We start from the raw sequence: 20,057 nt of genomic DNA on the forward strand, positions 1-20,057 counted from the left end.
AAGTAAAAATTGAAAATTGATTTGGTGGGGTTATATTTGAAAAAAAAACTTAAAAATTAGTTTGGTAAATTTTGGAAGTGTTTTGTAAATATTAAAATTTGAGAAAAATTTTATAAAACAAAAATTCAAAAATTGTAGTACCAGGTGGGTGGTGCTCTAGCGGTCATAACGGTGGCTGTTGGCCACTCTACGGCGGCCACCACACCACCACATTTTTTTTTATCGTTAAAAAATTGCGCTTTATTGCCTTTTAGAAGTGTTTCGAGTTTTGAGGAGTTTTATAGTTTGCTTTGAAAAATGTATTAATATTAGGGGCCACATCTTAAAATCCGTTTGGTTAACCAATTTTAAAGAGTTTTTAGTGTTTGAGAAGTAAATAGAGTTTTATATTTGACACCACTCTCTCTTAGTATTTGCAAATCGGTCCTTGAAAAGTAAGTCTAACATTCTCTAACCAATCATTACCATTTACCAAGCAATATTTGCAAGACCAGTCCTTGCAAACTAGTTCTTGACGAATAGTCCCCTATAAACAAGATTTTGCAAATTAGTCCTTACAGAACCAGAATTTTCTTTCGTTTAGGTTTCCAGCTACTTGCATGCCCATTAAGCATGAAACTCTGTGGCCTATAGATATGAGGGTATGAATTAGCAGTTTTTTTTATTTTTTATTATTATTATTATTACTATTTTACTTCATTGAAATTGCTTACATGAAACTCATCATCCTGAATATAATAAGAAGAGACATCCTAATACTGACCGAGGCCCAGCCGAAGATCCTAATCCAATATGGGCCTGGGCCCAGTATTGCAACGACCAATGTACATATCTATAGATTTATTACACAGCCCACAACGTTAATATTTTTCGTAAACCCACAATTTAATTTTGTCTGCGATTCAATATCAGAGAATTATCACTGAAGGTACGCAAAGCTCCCCTTTCACTTCAAAACCCTAGTTTTCTATTTCTCTTTATGTCTTCTACGTGTGTGTGTGTGTGTGCGCATTTCTTTAGCTATTAGAAAGTGTATGAATTGGAACCAAGAGTGTTTGGTTACTAAGAAAACGAAAGAAAAAGCAGGAAAAAAAGAATTTGCCGTTTTACGTGTTGAATGTGAGCAAACTAGTGACTACAATGGTTTTCAGCCAAAACCAATGTCTTTTGATGTTTTCCTCTTTGCGTGCGTGTGCGTTTGTGTGTGTGTGTCTCTTTGGAATTCAGACTAGGACGTTTGTTTACTGTGAAAACCAGAAAGAATAGGAAGGGAAAGAAAATTTGATATTTCTTTTTCTTTTCCTGGAAACCAAACTGATAAAGGACACTATTGGAGCTGAAAGTTAAGAGTTTGGTTTTGTACATAGAATAGGTTTAACCTAAGAGTAATACTACTCTTTACGCTCATTGATTACACCCATGTTACACCGGCTGCCACGACCTAATTTAAGTGGTTGCTTGTATCAACTACTTAAAAAAAAAAGAGAAAAAAGAAAATCCACTTAAACTAAGCTTTGTAAGCTGGTGTGATATAAGTGTAATAAACGGGTGTGAAGAGTAGTATTATTCTAAACCCAGAGTTTGGTTTTGGCGCCGAGAGAACAAGATTTGAGATGATTCTTATGATAGCTCAGATTTGGGGTATTTTCAATTATGCATATTTGAAGAATTTGTACTCTTTAACTTTCATGGAGCTTGAAGAGCTGACACAGTCACACAGTAACTATAGGCTGATTTAATGAGTTTTATGTCTTAAACGTAAAAGAAATAAAGTATGCTGTATATTCATTATTAACCTTTTATTTATTATTTTGTAATTTGTGTAGCAGAAACAAGCTTCAATATATAGTTTAAGTGCTCAACTATTTGATTGAAGTGAAATTGAAAATAGTAGTAGGTTTAATTTTTTGCAATGGAAGATTCTCCAACACTTGGGAAACGGAAAGAACCCGAATCTGAACAGTCTAAGGTCTCTCAAACCCCGAGTCAAGGATCTGCACCTAAACGACGAAGAGAACCTGAAGATTCTGAGGTCACTAAAACCCAAAATCAGGAAGAACCAGGAGATTCGAAGGTCATTGGAACCCCTAATCAAGCATCTCTCAGAAATTTGACGCGCACATGTGTGCATGAGGTTGCGGTTCCAAGTGGGTACACCTCGACCAAGGATGAATCTATTAATGGAACCCTCTCGAATCCCGTGTATAATGGAAAGATGGCAAAAACATACCATTTTAAGCTCGACCCGTTTCAGCAGGTATCTGTGGCATGCCTAGAACGGAATGAGTCTGTGTTGGTCTCAGCTCATACTTCGGCAGGAAAAACTGCAGTTGCCGAGTATGCGATTGCAATGGCTTTTAGAGATAAGCAAAGGGTTATATATACTTCCCCATTGAAAGCTTTGAGCAATCAGAAGTACAGAGAGCTTAGTCAGGAGTTTAATGATGTGGGATTGATGACTGGCGATGTTACTCTGTCACCTAATGCTAGTTGTTTGGTCATGACAACCGAAATTCTTCGTGGAATGCTTTATAGGGGTTCAGAGGTTTTGAAGGAAGTAGCATGGGTCATCTTTGATGAAATTCATTATATGAAGGATCGTGAAAGAGGGGTTGTTTGGGAAGAGAGTATTATATTTTTGCCACCAGCGATTAAAATGGTATTTCTGTCAGCAACAATGTCAAATGCCACTGAGTTTGCTGAGTGGATTTGTAATTTGCACAAACAGCCATGTCATGTGGTCTACACGGATTTCCGACCAACTCCTCTGCAGCATTATGTTTTTCCCATGGGTGGGAATGGATTGTATCTTGTGGTCGACGAGAATGAGCAGTTCAAGGAGGAGAATTTTGTGAAGTTGCAGGATACATTCTCAAAGCAGAAACTCGGTGATGTTAACAAGAGCGCTAATGGCAAAGCAAGTGGGAGAATTGCAAAAGTCGGTAATGCTTCTGGTGGTTCTGACATATTCAAAATTGTGAAGGTGAGCCTTCGACCTTTAAGTGCTCAATTTGATTTTTTGTCATTTCTGACCCAGGTGGTCCGAATTTAGTACTTTGAACAATTCTTTGTTTACTCTTTCATCTTTTTCCTTCAGGAACCAGTTGGCTTCATTTTCAAAATCGTATACTTATATCTTTTACATGATATTTCAAGAGTAACTGGGAGTTTAAGATTTAGATGCTATGCATTGAATTTAGAGCTCCATGAATTATGCAGATACAACATGACTCGATTTTTAACTTGTAGACCTCAAAAATGTTATGGTCTATGTGCAACTTCCTCTTCTTCTTCTTTTTTTATTTTTTTTATTTTTTTTTTTTTTTTTATTGGGATCTTAAACGCAATTTCTGGAAATCCCTCTCCCTGTTGGAGTTGAATATGAAATGAAATGTTAACTAGGACAGTCACCTGTTCTCCTAGCGCTACTATAAATTGGTTCATGGCTAAGTAAACCAAGTTTAAGTCTTAAAACCTCTTGGTAGTTAAAGTATTTAGTAGCATAATTGTTTGATATCAGCTTATCTCTTGACTGGTTTAAACCCTGTGTGCCATATCAAAGTACTTTTATGGAAGGAATGTTGATGAGAATAGGGTTTAGGTGCAATTTACTTTCTTAACATATATACACTTGTTTGATTATTAGTTTGGTCATATATCAAACAAGATTATAGAGCAGTTAAGTCATTTCAATGGATTCTCAAGAGTGTAATGTTTTCTTTAGTAGCCTGTCTGACCCTTGTTTGTAAAGGGCCTCTCAAAGAAGGGTTTTTGGGATACAAAATTTTTATATGTTTTGTGGGAACTTGTATCAACTGTTTGCTGTATGTTCAGATGGTATGAGGTCATAGGAGAAGTCAATTATTAGAAGCATCAGTAAATTTTCTTTGTTCTGCTACATGGTACTCTTAGAAGTCTGATTGCCCTTGTAGTAGCGTGGGAGTTAATTTTGTGGATATATCTAGATCGCCATTATTTCTCATTGCTGATTTTTAGATGGTGACTTTACGTTCATGGCCTAGACATTTTGATGTTAGCCAAGCAGATCTTCGGATTGACTTTATATTGTTTGTTGATAGAATCACAAATTTCTTCACTGCTTTTATATAGTGTAACAATCATATCTTGCATAGTCTTTCTTAGTGCTTGAATTGGATTTTTCCAAATTTCAGATGATTATGGAACGGAAATTCCAACCTGTAATCATCTTCAGCTTCAGTAGAAGAGAATGTGAACAACATGCAATGTCCATGTCCAAGCTTGATTTCAATAGCCAAGAGGAAAAGGATACTGTAGAAGAGGTTTTTCGTAATGGAATACTCTGCTTGAGTGAGGAAGACCGAGATTTACCGGCTATTGAATTGATGTTACCACTACTTCAGCGAGGTATTGCTGTTCATCATTCTGGCCTTCTTCCTGTTATCAAGGAATTGGTAGAGATTCTTTTCCAGGAAGGCCTTGTAAAGGCCCTTTTTGCCACAGAAACAGTAAGAATTTATCCACGAACCAATTCATCACCCACCCCCTTCTATGTAACTGAATTCAGTTTTATAGTTGTGTTTGTCTCTAGCTAAAATGCTGATTGATTAGCTTTATGATAACTCCCTCTGCGACAGTTCGCCATGGGTTTAAACATGCCCGCAAAAACTGTTGTTTTCACAGCTGTCAAGAAGTGGGATGGCGATAGTCATCGTTTTATTGGATCTGGTGAATATATACAGGTGATTGAAGATATCATTGTTTTATTTTTTTTGGATATGGAAACTGTATACATACTTGTATAACAATTTTCAATGATATTGTAGATGAGTGGAAGGGCTGGGCGCCGTGGCAAAGATGAGCGTGGTATTTGTATTATAATGGTTGATGAGCAGGTGATTCTATGGCTAGTCATCTCTCTTTGTATTACATGACTGCATGCTTACTCTTGTGATCATTCCGAACTTCCATAACTCTCGTGTCATCTACCCTTAGAACACCCTTTCGATTTGTGAAGTTTTTCCATTTAACTTTGACCTTATGGGGTCCATTGCTGCTTGATTTCAACCTTAATTAGTATTTCAATGACACTTGGGTATTTCATGTCAAACCTCAAAGTTTTAAAAGAAATATAGGTCTTTCATGTCAAACTTCAATAATGGTGTTTGGTTATGTGAATAGCAGCTTTTCATAGTCTCTTGTTAGATTTTTGACGATGAGTGAGAAGACTGTTTATCTTTAGTTTCATCAAATCGATGGTGTATGCTTATTTTTTACAGATGGAGATGAATGCACTCAAGGACATGGTTTTGGGTAAACCTGCTCCCTTAGTTAGTACATTCAGGCTGAGCTACTACTCAATTTTGAATTTAATGAGTCGTGCCGAAGGCCAGTTTACTGCTGAACATGTAATAAGGAATTCATTCCATCAATTTCAGTATGAGAAGGTTTTTGCCGATCCCCTTAGTTTGTTTTTATCATCACTTGTTGCATGGTGATTGATCACTGACAGTTTTTTTCCCCTTTCTGTTTAGGCCTTACCTGATATAGGGAACAAGGTTACGAAGCTGGAGCAGGAAGCTGTGATGCTCGATGCTTCAGGAGAGGTAGCTTTGGCCACTTGGTCCTTAAATTTATTTATTTTATTATTATTTTTTTCTAATTTTTGTTGCGTTTATATGTATCTTTTTTGTTTTTCTCTAGGCTGAAGTTGCTGAATTTCATAAGCTAAAACTAGATATAGCCCAAATTGAGAAGAAGTTGATGGCTGAAATAACAAGGCCTGAATGGGTTCTTTACCCTCTTCGTCCTGGTCGGCTGGTATGTGATACTGTAGCATAGTGTTTTGTATCTTTTCTTTTAGTTTTTAATGGTCATTGGTTCTCTTAGGTTAGGTGATCAATGCTAAGTAGCGTTTTCCTGTCTGGAACTGCTTTTTTAAAACATATAAATTGATTTTGTTACTTCTCCTTTTTTTTTTTTTTTGGGGTGACAATATGTTAGTTGATAAGTAATTGTCTTGTGTTCTCTCTGTATAGTTTTTCTTGTAATTTTCTTTCTTTGTTTAATTCTTTCTGTTTTTCAGTATATGCACTGTTTATTTGTCAAAAAATAGAAAGTATATGCACTGGCAGAGGGCATAGGCCTGACTTCATGTTATCACAGTGCATGGTACATTTATGCTTCTTGTATTTGCTTGGGAGCACTTTTCTGATTGCAGGTCAAGATAAGGGAAGGTGGAACAGATTGGGGATGGGGAGTTGTGGTTAATGTTATGAAAAAACCCTCCCCAGGGGTAGGCGCATTGCCTTCACGTGGGAGTGGTTATATAGTAGATACTTTACTTCATTGCTCACCCGGTTCAAGTGAGAATAGTTCACGGCCAAAACCATGCCCACCTCATCCTGGAGAAAAGGGTGAAATGCATGTGGTGAGTTAAAACATGTGTGGCAGCAGTAGTAACATTTTCAGTTGTGGTTCAGTGTAGTTATTCATGCCAAGCATGTGAAATGACTATTTAATATCAATTTCCATGTACTCTAGGTCCCTGTTCAGTTGCCCCTAATTTCTGCTCTAAGCAAACTGATGGTATCTATTCCTTCTGATCTCCGGCCATTGGAAGCGAGGCAAAGTATATTGCTTGCCATAGAGGAGCTGAAAACTCGTTTTCCGCAAGGCCTTCCAAAGCTTAACCCTGTAAAGGTAACTATTAGCTGTATCCAGATATTATGGTGTACCTCTTATTGCTATCACTGTAGTTGTTGCTGGAGATTTTCTATCTTCCTCTTCTTGCGTTCCCCCACACACACAACAAAAGAACAGAAAAAAAAAAAAAGAGTAATAAAATTAGATTTCTTTTGGTACATAAGAGGCATGGGAATTGAGGATGTCTATGTAACACTTCTTTACCTTAGTTCCTATGTTCATAACCTTTCTTTTGGGTAGTATGATCACTTACCAATGGGTATTTGGAAGGATTTATTATGCACTCAACTGAGAAGTTAATTGTGCATTTTTATTTTTTATTTTTTATTTTATTTTATCATATGATGCCAATATATCAAGTGCATTGCCATCCCATCATTTTTTCATGTTTCTATGATTTTTTTTTTCTTTGGTGCCATTTTAGGCATAAATCTGATAATGTTGGTCTAGCTGCATCAAGATTTGTTCTGCTGATTAACTCCATTTAGAGTTGCGCCTTCCTTTATTTACAGGAATATGATGTAATTTCTAGTTGTTTCATAGACCATATATAACCTCTCAAGTGTTATATTTGTATCAGATCATTTGTGTAACCAAGTATTTTACAGATTTTTGCCATGTATGCTATTGGCTATTTCCGACTTCTTCACTGCTATTTCCCACTTGGCTTATAATGAGTCATTATATGTCTGAAGGAGTGGGTATAACATATTCTTGAACCATGTGCACGTCCTGATAAAATTAGACCAGTGCCGCTAGTTTTGAAATATAATTTTCAAATGCAGGACATGGGCATTAAAGATCCGGAAATTGTTGAGTTGGTGAACCAAATTGAGGAACTTGAACGGAAGTTACATGCTCATCCACTTCATAAGGTTTATTGTATTGTCCTGAATAACTCTCATATTCTATTGTTTCATGAAAGATTTGAAGGGAACATGCTGCTCACATTTTTCTTTGCTATAAGGAGTTTGCTTAACCATTTCACTGTGCAAATGCAGTCTCAAGATGTGCATCAGATGAAATGTTTCCAAAGGAAAGCAGAGGTGAACCATGAAATTCAACAACTTAAGTCGAAAATGCGTGATTCCCAGGTATTGCCTTTCTTGGATGCTTCTTTCTTTACTAGATTTCACTCCTAGTTGAAGCATATAGGCTGGGTCATAAACTTGTATGGATGAGAGTCAACCTCGTCCAGTGAACTATTTTGCTACTCTTGATGGGATTGCGACTTACATGTACTAGCCAAGAATTCCATTTTGTTTGCCCCACCTCTTCCCCCCTGAAGCACCCCACCAGATTTAACTGTTGCTGTAAGCATATAAAAAATGCCCTTTGGCTTGGAACTGTCTGGTTATGATTTTCTCATTATTATTATTATTTTTTTCTATCTTTTTCCTTATTATGTAGAAAAAATGCTCATGTTACAAAAGATTAAGGAAGATCATGCATATATTGATAGTTTGAATCTAATGTTGAATGATGTTGTTATCTAATATGGACACTTGGGTAATCTGCTCTTTCCATCTTTTTGTTTCTCATCAATTTTGCAGCTTCAAAAATTCCGGGATGAACTTAAGAATCGTTCACGAGTCTTGAAAAGGCTTGGCCATATTGATGCTGACAGTGTTGTCCAGTTAAAGGGACGGGCAGCGTGCTTGATAGACACAGGCGATGAGCTCCTTGTCACTGAGCTGATGTTTAATGGTGACTTTACATGAACTGTTCCTTTTGTGGACTTCAGAATCTTATATTGCTCCGAATATGATAGTAGGCAGGCTAGGTTTGACTGAGCTGGCCAAATAAAAGTTAGGAACTTATCATAAGATCAAGGCTGATTTTACTTATAAAACAAAAAAAGATCAAGGCTAATTTGGCCAAAATTGGTGCTCATAAGAAGACCAACATTAACCTGTAAGAGTTTTAATGTGTCCATGTCTGTTCTCACCCATCCTGAAGAATTAACAAACACACATACACACACACACACACACACACACACACATTACAGTAAGAACCTAAGTACAATAACAATTGCATGTAAGCATAAACCTTACATTTCTAAAAGGTGAAACATCACAAATTCATTGCCTATGAGCTAGAAGTATAATAACAAGCTTAGCATTTTTTTGGGCTTTTCTAGGGCCATGGACCCTCAGAAGTCCTATAGACCTTCATCCACATTTTCCATTGCTGCGGCTGCCTCTATGTCAATGGCAATTATCTAGCCTTAAACATGATAATGAATTCTGAATGATTTTTTTTTTTTTTATCAGGTACATTCAATGATCTTGATCATCACCAAATTGCAGCTCTTGCAAGTTGCTTTATACCAGGAGACAAATCCAGTGAGCAGATACAATTGCGAACGGAGCTTGCCAGACCATTACAGCAACTTCAAGAAAGTGCTAGAAAAATCGCGGAGGTGCTTTTTCATATAGCTTTTCTTTATCTTTCTTGTACATGTATGCTATTTGGTAATTGAACAGTTATAAATGCCTCTACGTTGCAGATTCAATATGAATGCAAATTGGATATAAATGTGGATGAGTACGTGGAATCAACAGTAAGGCCGTTCTTGATGGACGTAATTTATTGTTGGTCAAAGGTTAGCCTGTTTACCTTATTTTTAGAGTTGCTGTTTGCAACCCTATATTTATCTATATATAAATATAGGCCAGTGACCGCTCTCTATTTATTATATGATACCCCAAATAATGCTGGCTCTGTTCATGAATATTGGCCCGTGACCTCTCTCTCTCTCTCTCTCTCTCTCTCTCTGTGTGACATCTTTAGGTTCTAAAAATTAACAGAATTTCTTGTAGAGGAGAGGTGTTAATGTTTGACCATAGGGCTTCGTGGGTAAGACTCTTGTAAGTCAAGTGGGAGTCCATTGACCTCTGGTGCTATTTTTGATATATTAAGACGAAATTTTGAGACTTGACTTCAAAACTTTATCAGGCTTGCAAAACTGGTGTCAGATGGCCCTTTAATTGAAGATTAGGATAGTGTAGGTGGCTTGAAGGCAATTATTGTTTTATGATTAAGAACTCTTATTTGGAAATTATGAAGGATTTGAGGTCGTAATAAACCTAGAAAATAAAAACAAAGGAATAGAGGTCCTTTTGGGGTGGTGAATAGTATTTGTAACATAACGTTGATAGTTTTTGTGAGTTGATTATTATTATTTTCTTTTATAAGTAATCAAGATCTCATTAAAAGCTAATGTGTCCCTAGTACACAGGTCTGAGTGGATTATTTGGGGCTTCAAAGAGTTTTGTCTGTGGATTGACTTTAAAGGAAAAGAAAAAGAAGTGTTAAAGAAGAAAATAGAACCTTGGAATCTCACCAAGGCCTTCTAGGAGTCTCACCTAGAAGTATTTAATGGAGTCTCGCCATTAAAAGAAAATGTAATATGCTTAAAATGAAGCATAGTGTGCTGAAATTTATTAACTTCTAGGTGAGACTCCTAGAAGGCCTTGGTGAGATTCCAAGGTTCTATTTTCTTCAAATCGTACTTACATAAAAGTGTTATCCTAGCACAATAAGTAAAACATCAACTTGGAAAATGAAAATACTTTTGATAAGTAAATGAGACTCATACCAAGTGATGGGAAAAGAAAACCCAAGTAAAATAAACTACAATCATAAACAAACAATTACTAACTTAAATATCAAACACCCCCAAGTCCACAAAATTAGCATTGCTAATATGTAGAGCCTGTTGTAGATCCATTAGTGAATCTCATGTTGGCTTTGCAATTTTTAAGACTGCCTCCTTACAGATGGTCCCATAAGAAGAAACTAACCATTGTGGGAACGATTTAGGACTTACCTTAAAAACTATTTAGGAAGCATGTAATTGACTAGCTTTGCTTGGGACTCTTAGAAACTATTACAGAACCTGCACTGCTTAATCATGAAACTAACCCTTAATAGGCTAAAATAAACATTCCACAGGATGTTAGAATTAGAAACTGTCATAAAATTTTACCTGTTTTGAACTTCGTTTCAAAATTATGTGGGTGTTGCCTCCATCAAGTGTGCCTGTCAGTGTCACTAGATTTCATATGCTACATTGGAGAAAGCCAATAAACTCTTACTCCGTGTGAATGTGACATCTAGTTTAGAGGTGTAATCCGTCCTGTTTCTCTCCCCATGTTCATCCAGGTTTTGTTAGTACTGAGTGATTCTGCTTGTATTCTTCTTTCAGGGAGCAAGTTTTGCAGAGGTTATACAAATGACCGATATCTTTGAGGGTAGTATTATTAGAAGTGCTAGAAGGCTTGATGAGTTTTTGAATCAGGTAAATTGATCATATTTCTGGATATCGCATTCTATAATATTCAGTGTCATTTTCCATGGGAATTATTGTTTGCCTTGATACTTATCCTGTATGATGTTCTTTGATTTTCAGTTTTGAGTTTGGGTCTTGCATCAATCAGTATGATGATATTCTTTGATTTTCAGTTTGGAGTTTGGTCTTGCATCAATTAGTGATATTACATTATGTTACACAAATATTAGTATAGTAAGAGAGAGAAAAATATGATGACACAATATTTTTCCAGAGATGTCAAATGGCATTCCCTCCCCACTCAATAAAGGATGGAGGATGTGTAGAATTGGAAATCAAACATTAAATTAAATGAAATTGTTTTGTAAGCACAACTCTTGAAGCATGCAAAATATATAAAGACGAGGAAATGAGGTTGACTAAGAATTTTACAAATAAGTGGGTTAAAACTTAAAAAATGAAAGGAATGTTGTTATGAATATGGGTGGTGCTAAATGACAGTGAGCTGGTGGTGTTTCTAGTGGTGGTCCTATGGGTGCATCCAAAGACTGACATACAAAAGTTAAAGTGATATAGGAGAAATATGAGAAATTCTTTAAGATGATAATAAAAGGATATACAACTATATATGTGTAGTTTTGCATTTGTTTTGTACATTTTTCTTTATAAGTAATCGAAATATCATAAAAAGCGTAAGGCGTCCCAGGTATATAGGAAGTATGTAAGAGAAGCCACCTAGCTAGTAAGAGCAAAAAGAACAAAAAAATCATGATAACTAATCACCAAAGGAGAAACAAAAGTAACTGTCTAAAGATACAATGTATTGAAAATAAAGACTTAATCTCTTCTAAAGTCTTCTCATGGTCCTCAAAACTTCTATTATTCATTTCTCTACATAAACACCATAAAAGGCATGAAGTCACCATCTTCCACACAGCAGCACTTCGAATGCTGCCCTGCAGTCCACCAAAAATCCAAATCGACTACTCGTTTAGGCATAACCCAATACAACCCAAATTAATCAAGGAAAACATTCTAAATGGCACTAGCGACCTCACAATGAAGAAAAAAAAGGTCCATTTTTACATTATAGGTAGTAGTTGGTGTGTTGTCGGTTATTATTGATCCTCAAGGGTGTGTCCGCTCACTATTGTTTGGGTTGGAATATAGCGTAACTGGCTAGCTGGTGTCTCTCTTGAGAATCATTTGCTAAACATGGAGTATCAAGTATCAACAACAGCTTAGTACACCAAGTGCTTCTATTTAGATATTGCAAAACATGCAGATTTCACTTTCTTACGAGGGCAATTCTCTATTGAACAATCAAATGTATGCTGGGCCATATTTCCTGCAGTCCTTGCTTGAATCTAAATCATATGGTGCTGGAATTGTAGCTTCCTGATAGCTGAAGATGTAGCATTCAGAATATTTTTCTGAACTTCCGATTGCCTCTCTTTTTTATTTTCCCCGCCAGTTGCGTGGTGCTGCTCATGCCGTAGGAGAAGCTGATTTAGAGACCAAGTTTGCAGCAGCTAGCGAAAGCCTTCGGCGAGGTATAATGTTTGCCAATTCCCTGTATCTGTGAATTGTCTTCCTGCAGGACATCATATATTATTGGATTACATGCGCCCCTGGGAATGAAGACAATTGCCAGATCAGCATGCGAGGTATCCTGCTAGTGCCATGAGCTGACTTTATTTTCTCTTCCTTCCTCATTCCTATTAGTTTTCTGTTGCATTGAGTTGTTCCTTACACAGGCTTTCTTTTATATACTTTTTGCTTTTCAATCAAGTTTTAGTCCACATTGTATAAATGCAATCTAGGGAATTGACTTCCATTCTCATTCAGAACTTTTTAAATGATATTTAACAGTTTTCACTTTTCGTGTATGTTGTCCTTAAGCAACTTTTTTTCTTTTTCTCTTCTGCTTTTCCTTTTCCCTCCCATGTTCGTTTGTACTTAATTTGACTACGTTGTAGATGATATTGGAACTTTTAATAATATATGATCGAGGAAACATATTTTACCTTTGGGTTCTATGTGCACCAGAAATTCCTGTCTCTTGCAAAAAGGTTTATGGAACATGGGTTAAATTGACGTTTACAGAAATGCTAGGGGTACTAAATATTTTACCAAGAGAGAGGTACTAAAATGATGTGGAGTTCATTTATTGGTACCCGTTACATTTCTCTTGATTAATTATTTTGATAATCTCCAATAAATGAGCTTCACATCAATTTGGTAAGCCTCTTTTAGTAAAATATTTGGTACCTATAACATTTATCTTTTTCTTGACTCAACCGATTGAGAAGGGACGGAGTGAGTCAATTCAGCTTACCTAAAATTTAAAACTGAGGAAGCAATTTTAAACCGTGTCTAAAATCGCTGATGCTTCTATTTGTGAGGCAGCATCTCTATTAGAAATTTGGGACAATTAGGATTTAATTTTGGGATGCTTGGATTTGAGTGGGAATTTTTCATGGAGCAATAATATAGACTGCCATCCGACCAGAATCAATTTTTATAAAAAAAAATAAAATGGGATTTGGTCCCTTACAGTCCTGTCCCTTGAGGCTAGAATTTTAGGGAATCCTGATTGACTACCAATTGTCTGAAATAAAAGTAGCACATCCAAGAAGAAGGGGGGAAAAGTAAAATAAAATGCTCACTAGAGCACATGGCAATTCTAAATAAATTATCCTTTCTTTTATTGTCTGGACTTTTCTACGTCCTTTTTTGAAATGCTTTTTTAACACTACCTTTCATTTAGTGGAAACAATCAAAGCAAAAATGAAAATAGCACTTCCCATTCGATTCTTCTTCGGCCATTTACTTTGACCATTTTTTGCCCAAAATCATGCCCTAATCGGATCGAAAGCGACGGTTGAGTGGCTTGCAATGTGCAAGCTGAATTGCCCCCCCTTTCCACTCACATCAATCTTCTCCATTCCAACTGGGGCCTTCATCTCAAAATTACACACTAATTTGGCAATCACAAGGCTTAATATTGGTAGTGCAAGTATGATGCCCGGGCAACTCCTTCTACCCATGCCAAATGGTAAGAATCGGAAATCAACTTTTCCGCCAACTGCGGCATCCGTGCCACCTTCTTCTTCCAAGAACCGCTCCGGCCGAAATTCCTCAGGGTTTTTCCACCACTCGGGGTTGTTTGATAGCCACCACGCGTTAACTACTACCTTAGACTCTTTTGGAATGGTGTAACCCCCTAGCTTTGCTTCTTCAAGGTTCATATGGGGCACCAACAAAGGTATTGGGCTATGCAGCCTTAGTGTCTCTTTTACTGTGGCTTGCAAATAGGGTAGCTCATGGAGGTTAGATTCTGTGACTGGTTGACCCTTTAGGGCGGTTGAGATTTCATCGCGGATCTTGCGTTGGACAGTTGGATGGTTGACCAGCTCAGCTATGGCCCACTCCATGGACCACAATGTTGTTTCTATGGCTGCTACGTTGATGTTCTCCACTATGTATAACACATTTGCTTCACTGATTTCTCCTTTCATCTCAGCATCTATTATGTGATCAATGGCACAGCTTATTTTGTGTTTCTCTCCATTTGCAGCCATTATTTTCCTATAAACACAAAAGCAATGAAAACATTTTTAGCGGTCTAAAAAGAGAACAAATATATGTTAAATAGACTGGATTGAAGAAATTTCTTTAATTCAATTTAGAAGCATATCCATGAAATTTGTATTGCAATCAACCATTTTTATTAGAACGAGGAAACTTCACAAAAGACCCCAAAATTATTGTGCGTTTTGAGAAGATCCCCTTAAATTTAAAAAACTATCAATTTTACCCCTCAAACTTTCAATTTGATGAAATTTACTCCCTTCGTCAATTGTTGCCGTTAAAATCCCTAAAAGGACAAAATTACCCTTCTATTTTCTTTTTTTTTAAAAAAAAAAAAATTGCAAAAAAAAAGGTTGTTGGGCCACCTTGTGATTTTTTTTTTCATAATAATTTTTTCTTTTAAATTAAGGGTAAATGTGAAAGTTTATAAAAAAAAATCAGGGGTATAATGGTTATTGTATCATTTTTAACGTTTAAAAATTAACGAAGAATTTAAACTAACTATAATTAAAAATTGAAGAGTTCAAATTAGGAGTTTTTAAATTTTGAGGATTATTCTCAAAAACGCTCACAAAAGAGATTAATTAATTACCTTCTTTTCTCAACGAAGAAGTTATTGAAAAAAGCCAGCCGTCTACTCTGCAAATCTCTGCATTTGTTCAAGTAGCCTCTCAAAAAGGGTCGAAGCAGAGGAATGAAATCTCCATAATTATACTCAAAGCTCTGAGCCAACCGACTCCTCTCAGCATTAAACCGAGTCGCATCGATGAACAAAGGGTCCTCCTGCGACTCAAACTTTGCATCAAACATCATCCGATACATGATATTGTAGAGCATCAATTGCAGCCGCTTCCTGATCACCAACCCCTTCGTCTTCACCATCTCATCTTTCTTCAGATCATCAACAACAAGATCCATCTCCTCCTCCCACATGTCACTGTAGCTGTGCACAACTTTGTTGGTGAAAAACGGCAGAGTCATGATGCGGCGCATCTTCCGCCAATGATCGCTGTACACGGTGAACACCATGTCCTGCCCATTGCCGGTAAATATATCGAAGACCACGTTTCGCGGGCGCGACCCGAACTCGACACCCTGCGTGTGGAGGACTTGGGTGGCGAGCTCGGGGTTCGACACGACGGCTAAGTTTTTGGAGCCGAGTTTGAGGAGGAACAGGGGGCCGTAGGTTTGAGCCATGGTGGCTAAAACGCCGTGGTTTAAGTCATTGCCAACTTGCAGCCAGTTTCCGAATATTGGAATGGAGAAAGGGCCTGGCGGGAGGTTGGCGGAGCTGCGGCGGCGGCCGAAGTAGAAGACAATGAGGGGAAGTAGTGGGAGGGTGGCTGAGAGAAGGGTTGGGGAGAAGAAGAAGTTGGTGGCTGAAATAAGGAATATTACTGTGATAATGGTTGTTGCAAAGAGATGAGCCATGGTGAGAGAGAGAGAGGAAAAGAGGAAGAAAAAGGAAGAATGTGGGAGTTGAGAAGGAGAGGGAAATGGGTTAGGCTTTATATATACTGAGAAGTAGTGGGGGTAGGAGGGTTGGTGTTCAATGGTTTTTACAGAATCCATGGGCGATCTATTGAAACCAAGGTAGGAGGAGGAGGAGGAGGAGTCAGTTTTCCGACTTGTCATGAGGTCAAAGCTTCAGTTGGTTGGTGTAATGCTTCCAACGTCATCCTCATCTCTCTTTGATTTTTTCAAAATTATTTAATTCAGTATAAATATAAATATAAAAAAATGAAAAAACAAAATAAAAAATTTAGGTGGCGGCTGAATCAAGGATAGAATTTTTCTCCAAATTGGGTTGGAGGAAGTTTTTTCAACTTAATCTATAAAAATGACATGTGTCCATTAAACATGTGAAAAATACATGCTTTTTTTAATAGTATAAACAAAATTGAAATAAATTTTATTGAAAACTTATGTGCATCTCACATGCTATAAAAAAAAAATGACACATTCCTTCAAAAAAAAAAAAAAAAGGACACATGTTATTTTTATAGATAGGTTAAGTTGAAAGAACTTCTTCTAACTCAGTTTGAAGAAAAACTCTGTCTCGAAATCACCTTTAAATTACGAGGTGGGTTCCGCAACCCCTCTATATGGGGTGCTCGAAATATAGTGGCAACTCAAAGAGTCAGCGGAGCCCATTATCAGCTATTAGTTTTTCTTTTTAATGATGAGAGTATATGAGTTTGTGGGTTCAAGATCTATACGCTTGGAGTGTTCAAATTATACTGCAAATCAAGCAGCCCAAAGGGGCAATAGAACCCACCTTCCCTAGGAATGTAGAGTTCCGCACGCCAATATGAGTTATCTGAATTGTAGTGTATTGTAGTGTAATTGTAGTTATCTGGCGTGCATCACTGTTGATGCACGCCAGGCGTGGTCAATATCTTTACCCAAAATCTTAATTGGAGGTTAATGGAGTGTTAAGTACGGAAAGGAGCAGTAAATGGTAGGTCTCCATATTTTATTGGGGTGTTTTCACATAATCTACACTCTATAGGCCTAATATTTCAACCTTTCCACCAACCCAATCAACAATGGTAGCTGGTTAATGGTTTTGGGTCCTTTCCGAGAAAAGGACACGAATGCGTGAATTGGGGCCCATGAAGTCTTGCACGGCAAATCTGACTTCAATTTGGCCAGGTCAAAGGTTTAAGAATTGCAGCTTAATTATCACACGTGAAAAAATTAAAGTCACGCATTTGAATTTAAATATAAGTAAATAGGTTTGGGACTAACTCGCTTTTGCGGGAAGGAGATGCAATTAACATTATCTTTGTCATTTAGCATCGGTCACATTTTAAAGACCGGAATTTTGTTTCGATTAGTTCTGGTATTAAAGTAAACTTGCTTTATTTGTATATAGCGGAAAGTTTGTAAAGTTTTTAGGAGTGCAAATTATAGTGCACGTTTTTTAACTAGATAGGTCACCTTCAATTTTGTGTTTGGAAGCATTCACGCTAGGCCACTTATTCTTTCTTCTATCCTGATCAAAAATTGAAAAGATCCCGCTTTATTACCTTTTCTTTATTGGCTTAGATTTTATTTTATTTTATATATTTTTTTTAAGTAAATAGCTTTGTGATATGAAGTGGATCCACCACAACCAAGATATTTAGTTGATGCCTTGTTTCGTTCCACACTGAAATCACTATAAATGGTTGAAAAATGTTTGAAGTATGAGACTTTTTACTACGTTTTCTTTATAAATTTAGGTGACAGTATATATGAATATCACGTGGCACTACCATGGTAAAAAATTAAGCAATAAACTTTTGACAAGTAAGTTTAATTGTTTAGTAGATATGGTAAGTGTTACATAAAGTACTGTAAAGTCAATTTATAAAAGACTTGTAGTAAAAGTTGTAGTGCCCTTAACAGTACTCTAAATGGTTTCGTGCCTGATAAAAGAGGATTAAAAAAATTACAAAAGTAAAAGATGAAAGTAAAAAAGAAAAATTAGAGAGGATAGATAGTACTTGAGAAATAGAAACTCTTTTTTCTTTTGGCCTTCGAATAATATATACTCATTTATAACATTTAGAAATACGTGAGTATCACTGTTGGACCACCAAAACACAATTCATGGAGATGGACCAATAGTGCAAACTCATTATTGGACCACCAAAAACTTTAGTAGATAATATAAATGGTGTAAAAATAATTAATTATTAGGATAAAGCTTAGAGTTTAGATAACATGTTCAAACTCATTAAAATAACACTTTTTATTTTTTTATTTTTTTATAAACTTAACAAACCAAACCTAGTATGTTCCTGTTGTATCCTCTATCTATGGTAATCTTGTCGATGACATGAATATTAAATGAGAAATCAAGGAGTTATAGTAACAACATTGTCATATAAATTGGTAGTTTGCCATGAAAAAAAAATAAGAAGATAGAAATTGATAGTTTAAAAATGATATGATGAATCTTTAAAATAAGCCCCTTTTTGGCTTTGGGGTTTCGGCCTTAGCCCAAAAAGACGTTTCAATTTTTCACTAAACGAGCGTAGGGAGAGTAAGTGAGAGAGTCCAAAGCGCTTTTTCATGCCAAAAAAAAATGTTGGGCCCTCCCCGATGGAGCAAACACCAAATGGGATCTAAGCATTGAATGATAGGCGAGAAAGCATTAGATTCGACGAGTCCAAAGGTTATTTTAGCTAGTCAAGATGTAACTTTGGATGAAGACATAGTTGCATTGGGTCAACTACTCTAGTTCAAAAATTGATACCTCGTTACATAGCTCACTAAATTTGGTGAGCATTTTAGAAAAAAAAAAAAAAAAAAAAAGACTTCTAATAAGACATGCACATGACTTTATAATGTAGATTCTTGAAAGAAAAAAAAAAGAATATTTAAATGGAATAGTACAAATTATCGTTCAAATATATGATGATATGTACCTGCTTTGAAAAAGTGGATAATTAAAATTAATTAAAATATTTAACACGAATTCATTCTATTCACATGCCAAAAGAGAGGCTCCTTACTTAAGAAAAAAAGAAAAGAAAAGAAAAAGGTCGTCAGAAGCACAAAATAAATCTATTTCAACAAATGAGTTATGATATAAGGAGGACTAGAATCCTCATTAAGTTATCCCAAATGTAATGTGGCTTTTAAAATTACCAATAAATTAAAAATTCAACAATAATCATCTCACATTTAATGATGATTTTAAAGCCACATCACATTTGAGAGAACTCAAGGAAGACTATAGTCTTCCTAATATCTTTACTCACTCCTTTGAAGAGGAGATATGATACCATTTGGTTATGACACTTCAATAAGTAATCATATAAGAAATACTAGAGTCTTTATAGAATCCTCTCAAATGTGATGTGACATTTAAAATCACCAATAGATTAAAATTTAATAGTGATCATCTTAAATTCAATGATGATTTTAAAAGCCACGTCACATTTGTAAGGACTCTAATCCTCCTTATATCGTTAGTGCACTTTAACATGCATGAGTTTATCACCATATTCCATCCATGAAGATAACTATTTTACAATTGCGAGGTCCAAAAATATCATATTAAGATATTATTTAATCTAAAAAAATTAAATATTTAAATTTTATACAAATTATATTATTAAATCATTACTTATTCTAAATTTGATTAATTAAAAATAATAAAAATAATACTTTATTATTCTCCTTAATTGCATGTAGGCTCGAGATCCAAACTAAAACAGAGAGTAAACTTGAGAATTATTATTCAACCTCACGACTAAAATAATATGTTAAATTATTACTTATTCACATATTATATTAATTATTCTTTTATGTGACTCCTCCTAACTTGTGTCATTTATTCAATAATTAGATTATTAATTGCATTATATAAATGTCAATTCATAGTGAAAAAAATAGAGAACTATTTGATTTTTATTTTTTATAAACATATAAGTTCTACAGATTTAATGTTGATTTTTTTTTTTTTTTTTTTAAAAAGACAAAAAAA

General features: G+C 35.8%; 2 protein-coding genes across 3 annotated transcripts; one reads left to right on the plus strand and one right to left on the minus strand.

The window, feature by feature from the left end:
* Window positions 1-871: 871 nt before the first annotated feature.
* Window positions 872-12,870, plus strand: LOC132183687 (DExH-box ATP-dependent RNA helicase DExH10). 2 transcript variants are annotated; one of them, XM_059597063.1, is made up of 17 exons: window positions 872-928; window positions 1,830-2,983; window positions 4,173-4,487; window positions 4,617-4,721; window positions 4,806-4,874; window positions 5,259-5,426; window positions 5,514-5,585; window positions 5,683-5,799; window positions 6,200-6,409; window positions 6,523-6,681; window positions 7,470-7,559; window positions 7,686-7,778; window positions 8,238-8,391; window positions 8,961-9,109; window positions 9,197-9,292; window positions 10,898-10,990; window positions 12,456-12,870. In XM_059597063.1, the coding sequence occupies exons 2-17, from the start codon at window positions 1,913-1,915 to the stop codon at window positions 12,564-12,566; spliced, it is 3,072 nt and encodes a 1,023-aa protein (XP_059453046.1). In that variant the 5' UTR covers window positions 872-928; window positions 1,830-1,912; the 3' UTR covers window positions 12,567-12,870. The 2 variants fall into 2 exon arrangements, with proteins under 2 accessions (XP_059453046.1, XP_059453047.1); XM_059597064.1 differs by having other exon boundaries at window positions 900-928; window positions 1,827-2,983.
* A 637-nt stretch (window positions 12,871-13,507) lies between these two features.
* Window positions 13,508-16,022, minus strand: LOC132184522 (cytochrome P450 CYP73A100-like). The gene is made up of 2 exons (XM_059598190.1): window positions 15,168-16,022; window positions 13,508-14,572 (listed from the first exon to the last, which is right to left on the minus strand). The coding sequence occupies exons 1-2, from the start codon at window positions 16,004-16,006 to the stop codon at window positions 13,837-13,839; spliced, it is 1,575 nt and encodes a 524-aa protein (XP_059454173.1). The 5' UTR covers window positions 16,007-16,022; the 3' UTR covers window positions 13,508-13,836.
* Window positions 16,023-20,057: the final 4,035 nt, after the last annotated feature.

Source organism: Corylus avellana, chromosome ca6 (assembly GCF_901000735.1).
Source record: "Corylus avellana chromosome ca6, CavTom2PMs-1.0".
Lineage (NCBI taxonomy): Eukaryota > Viridiplantae > Streptophyta > Magnoliopsida > Fagales > Betulaceae > Corylus > Corylus avellana.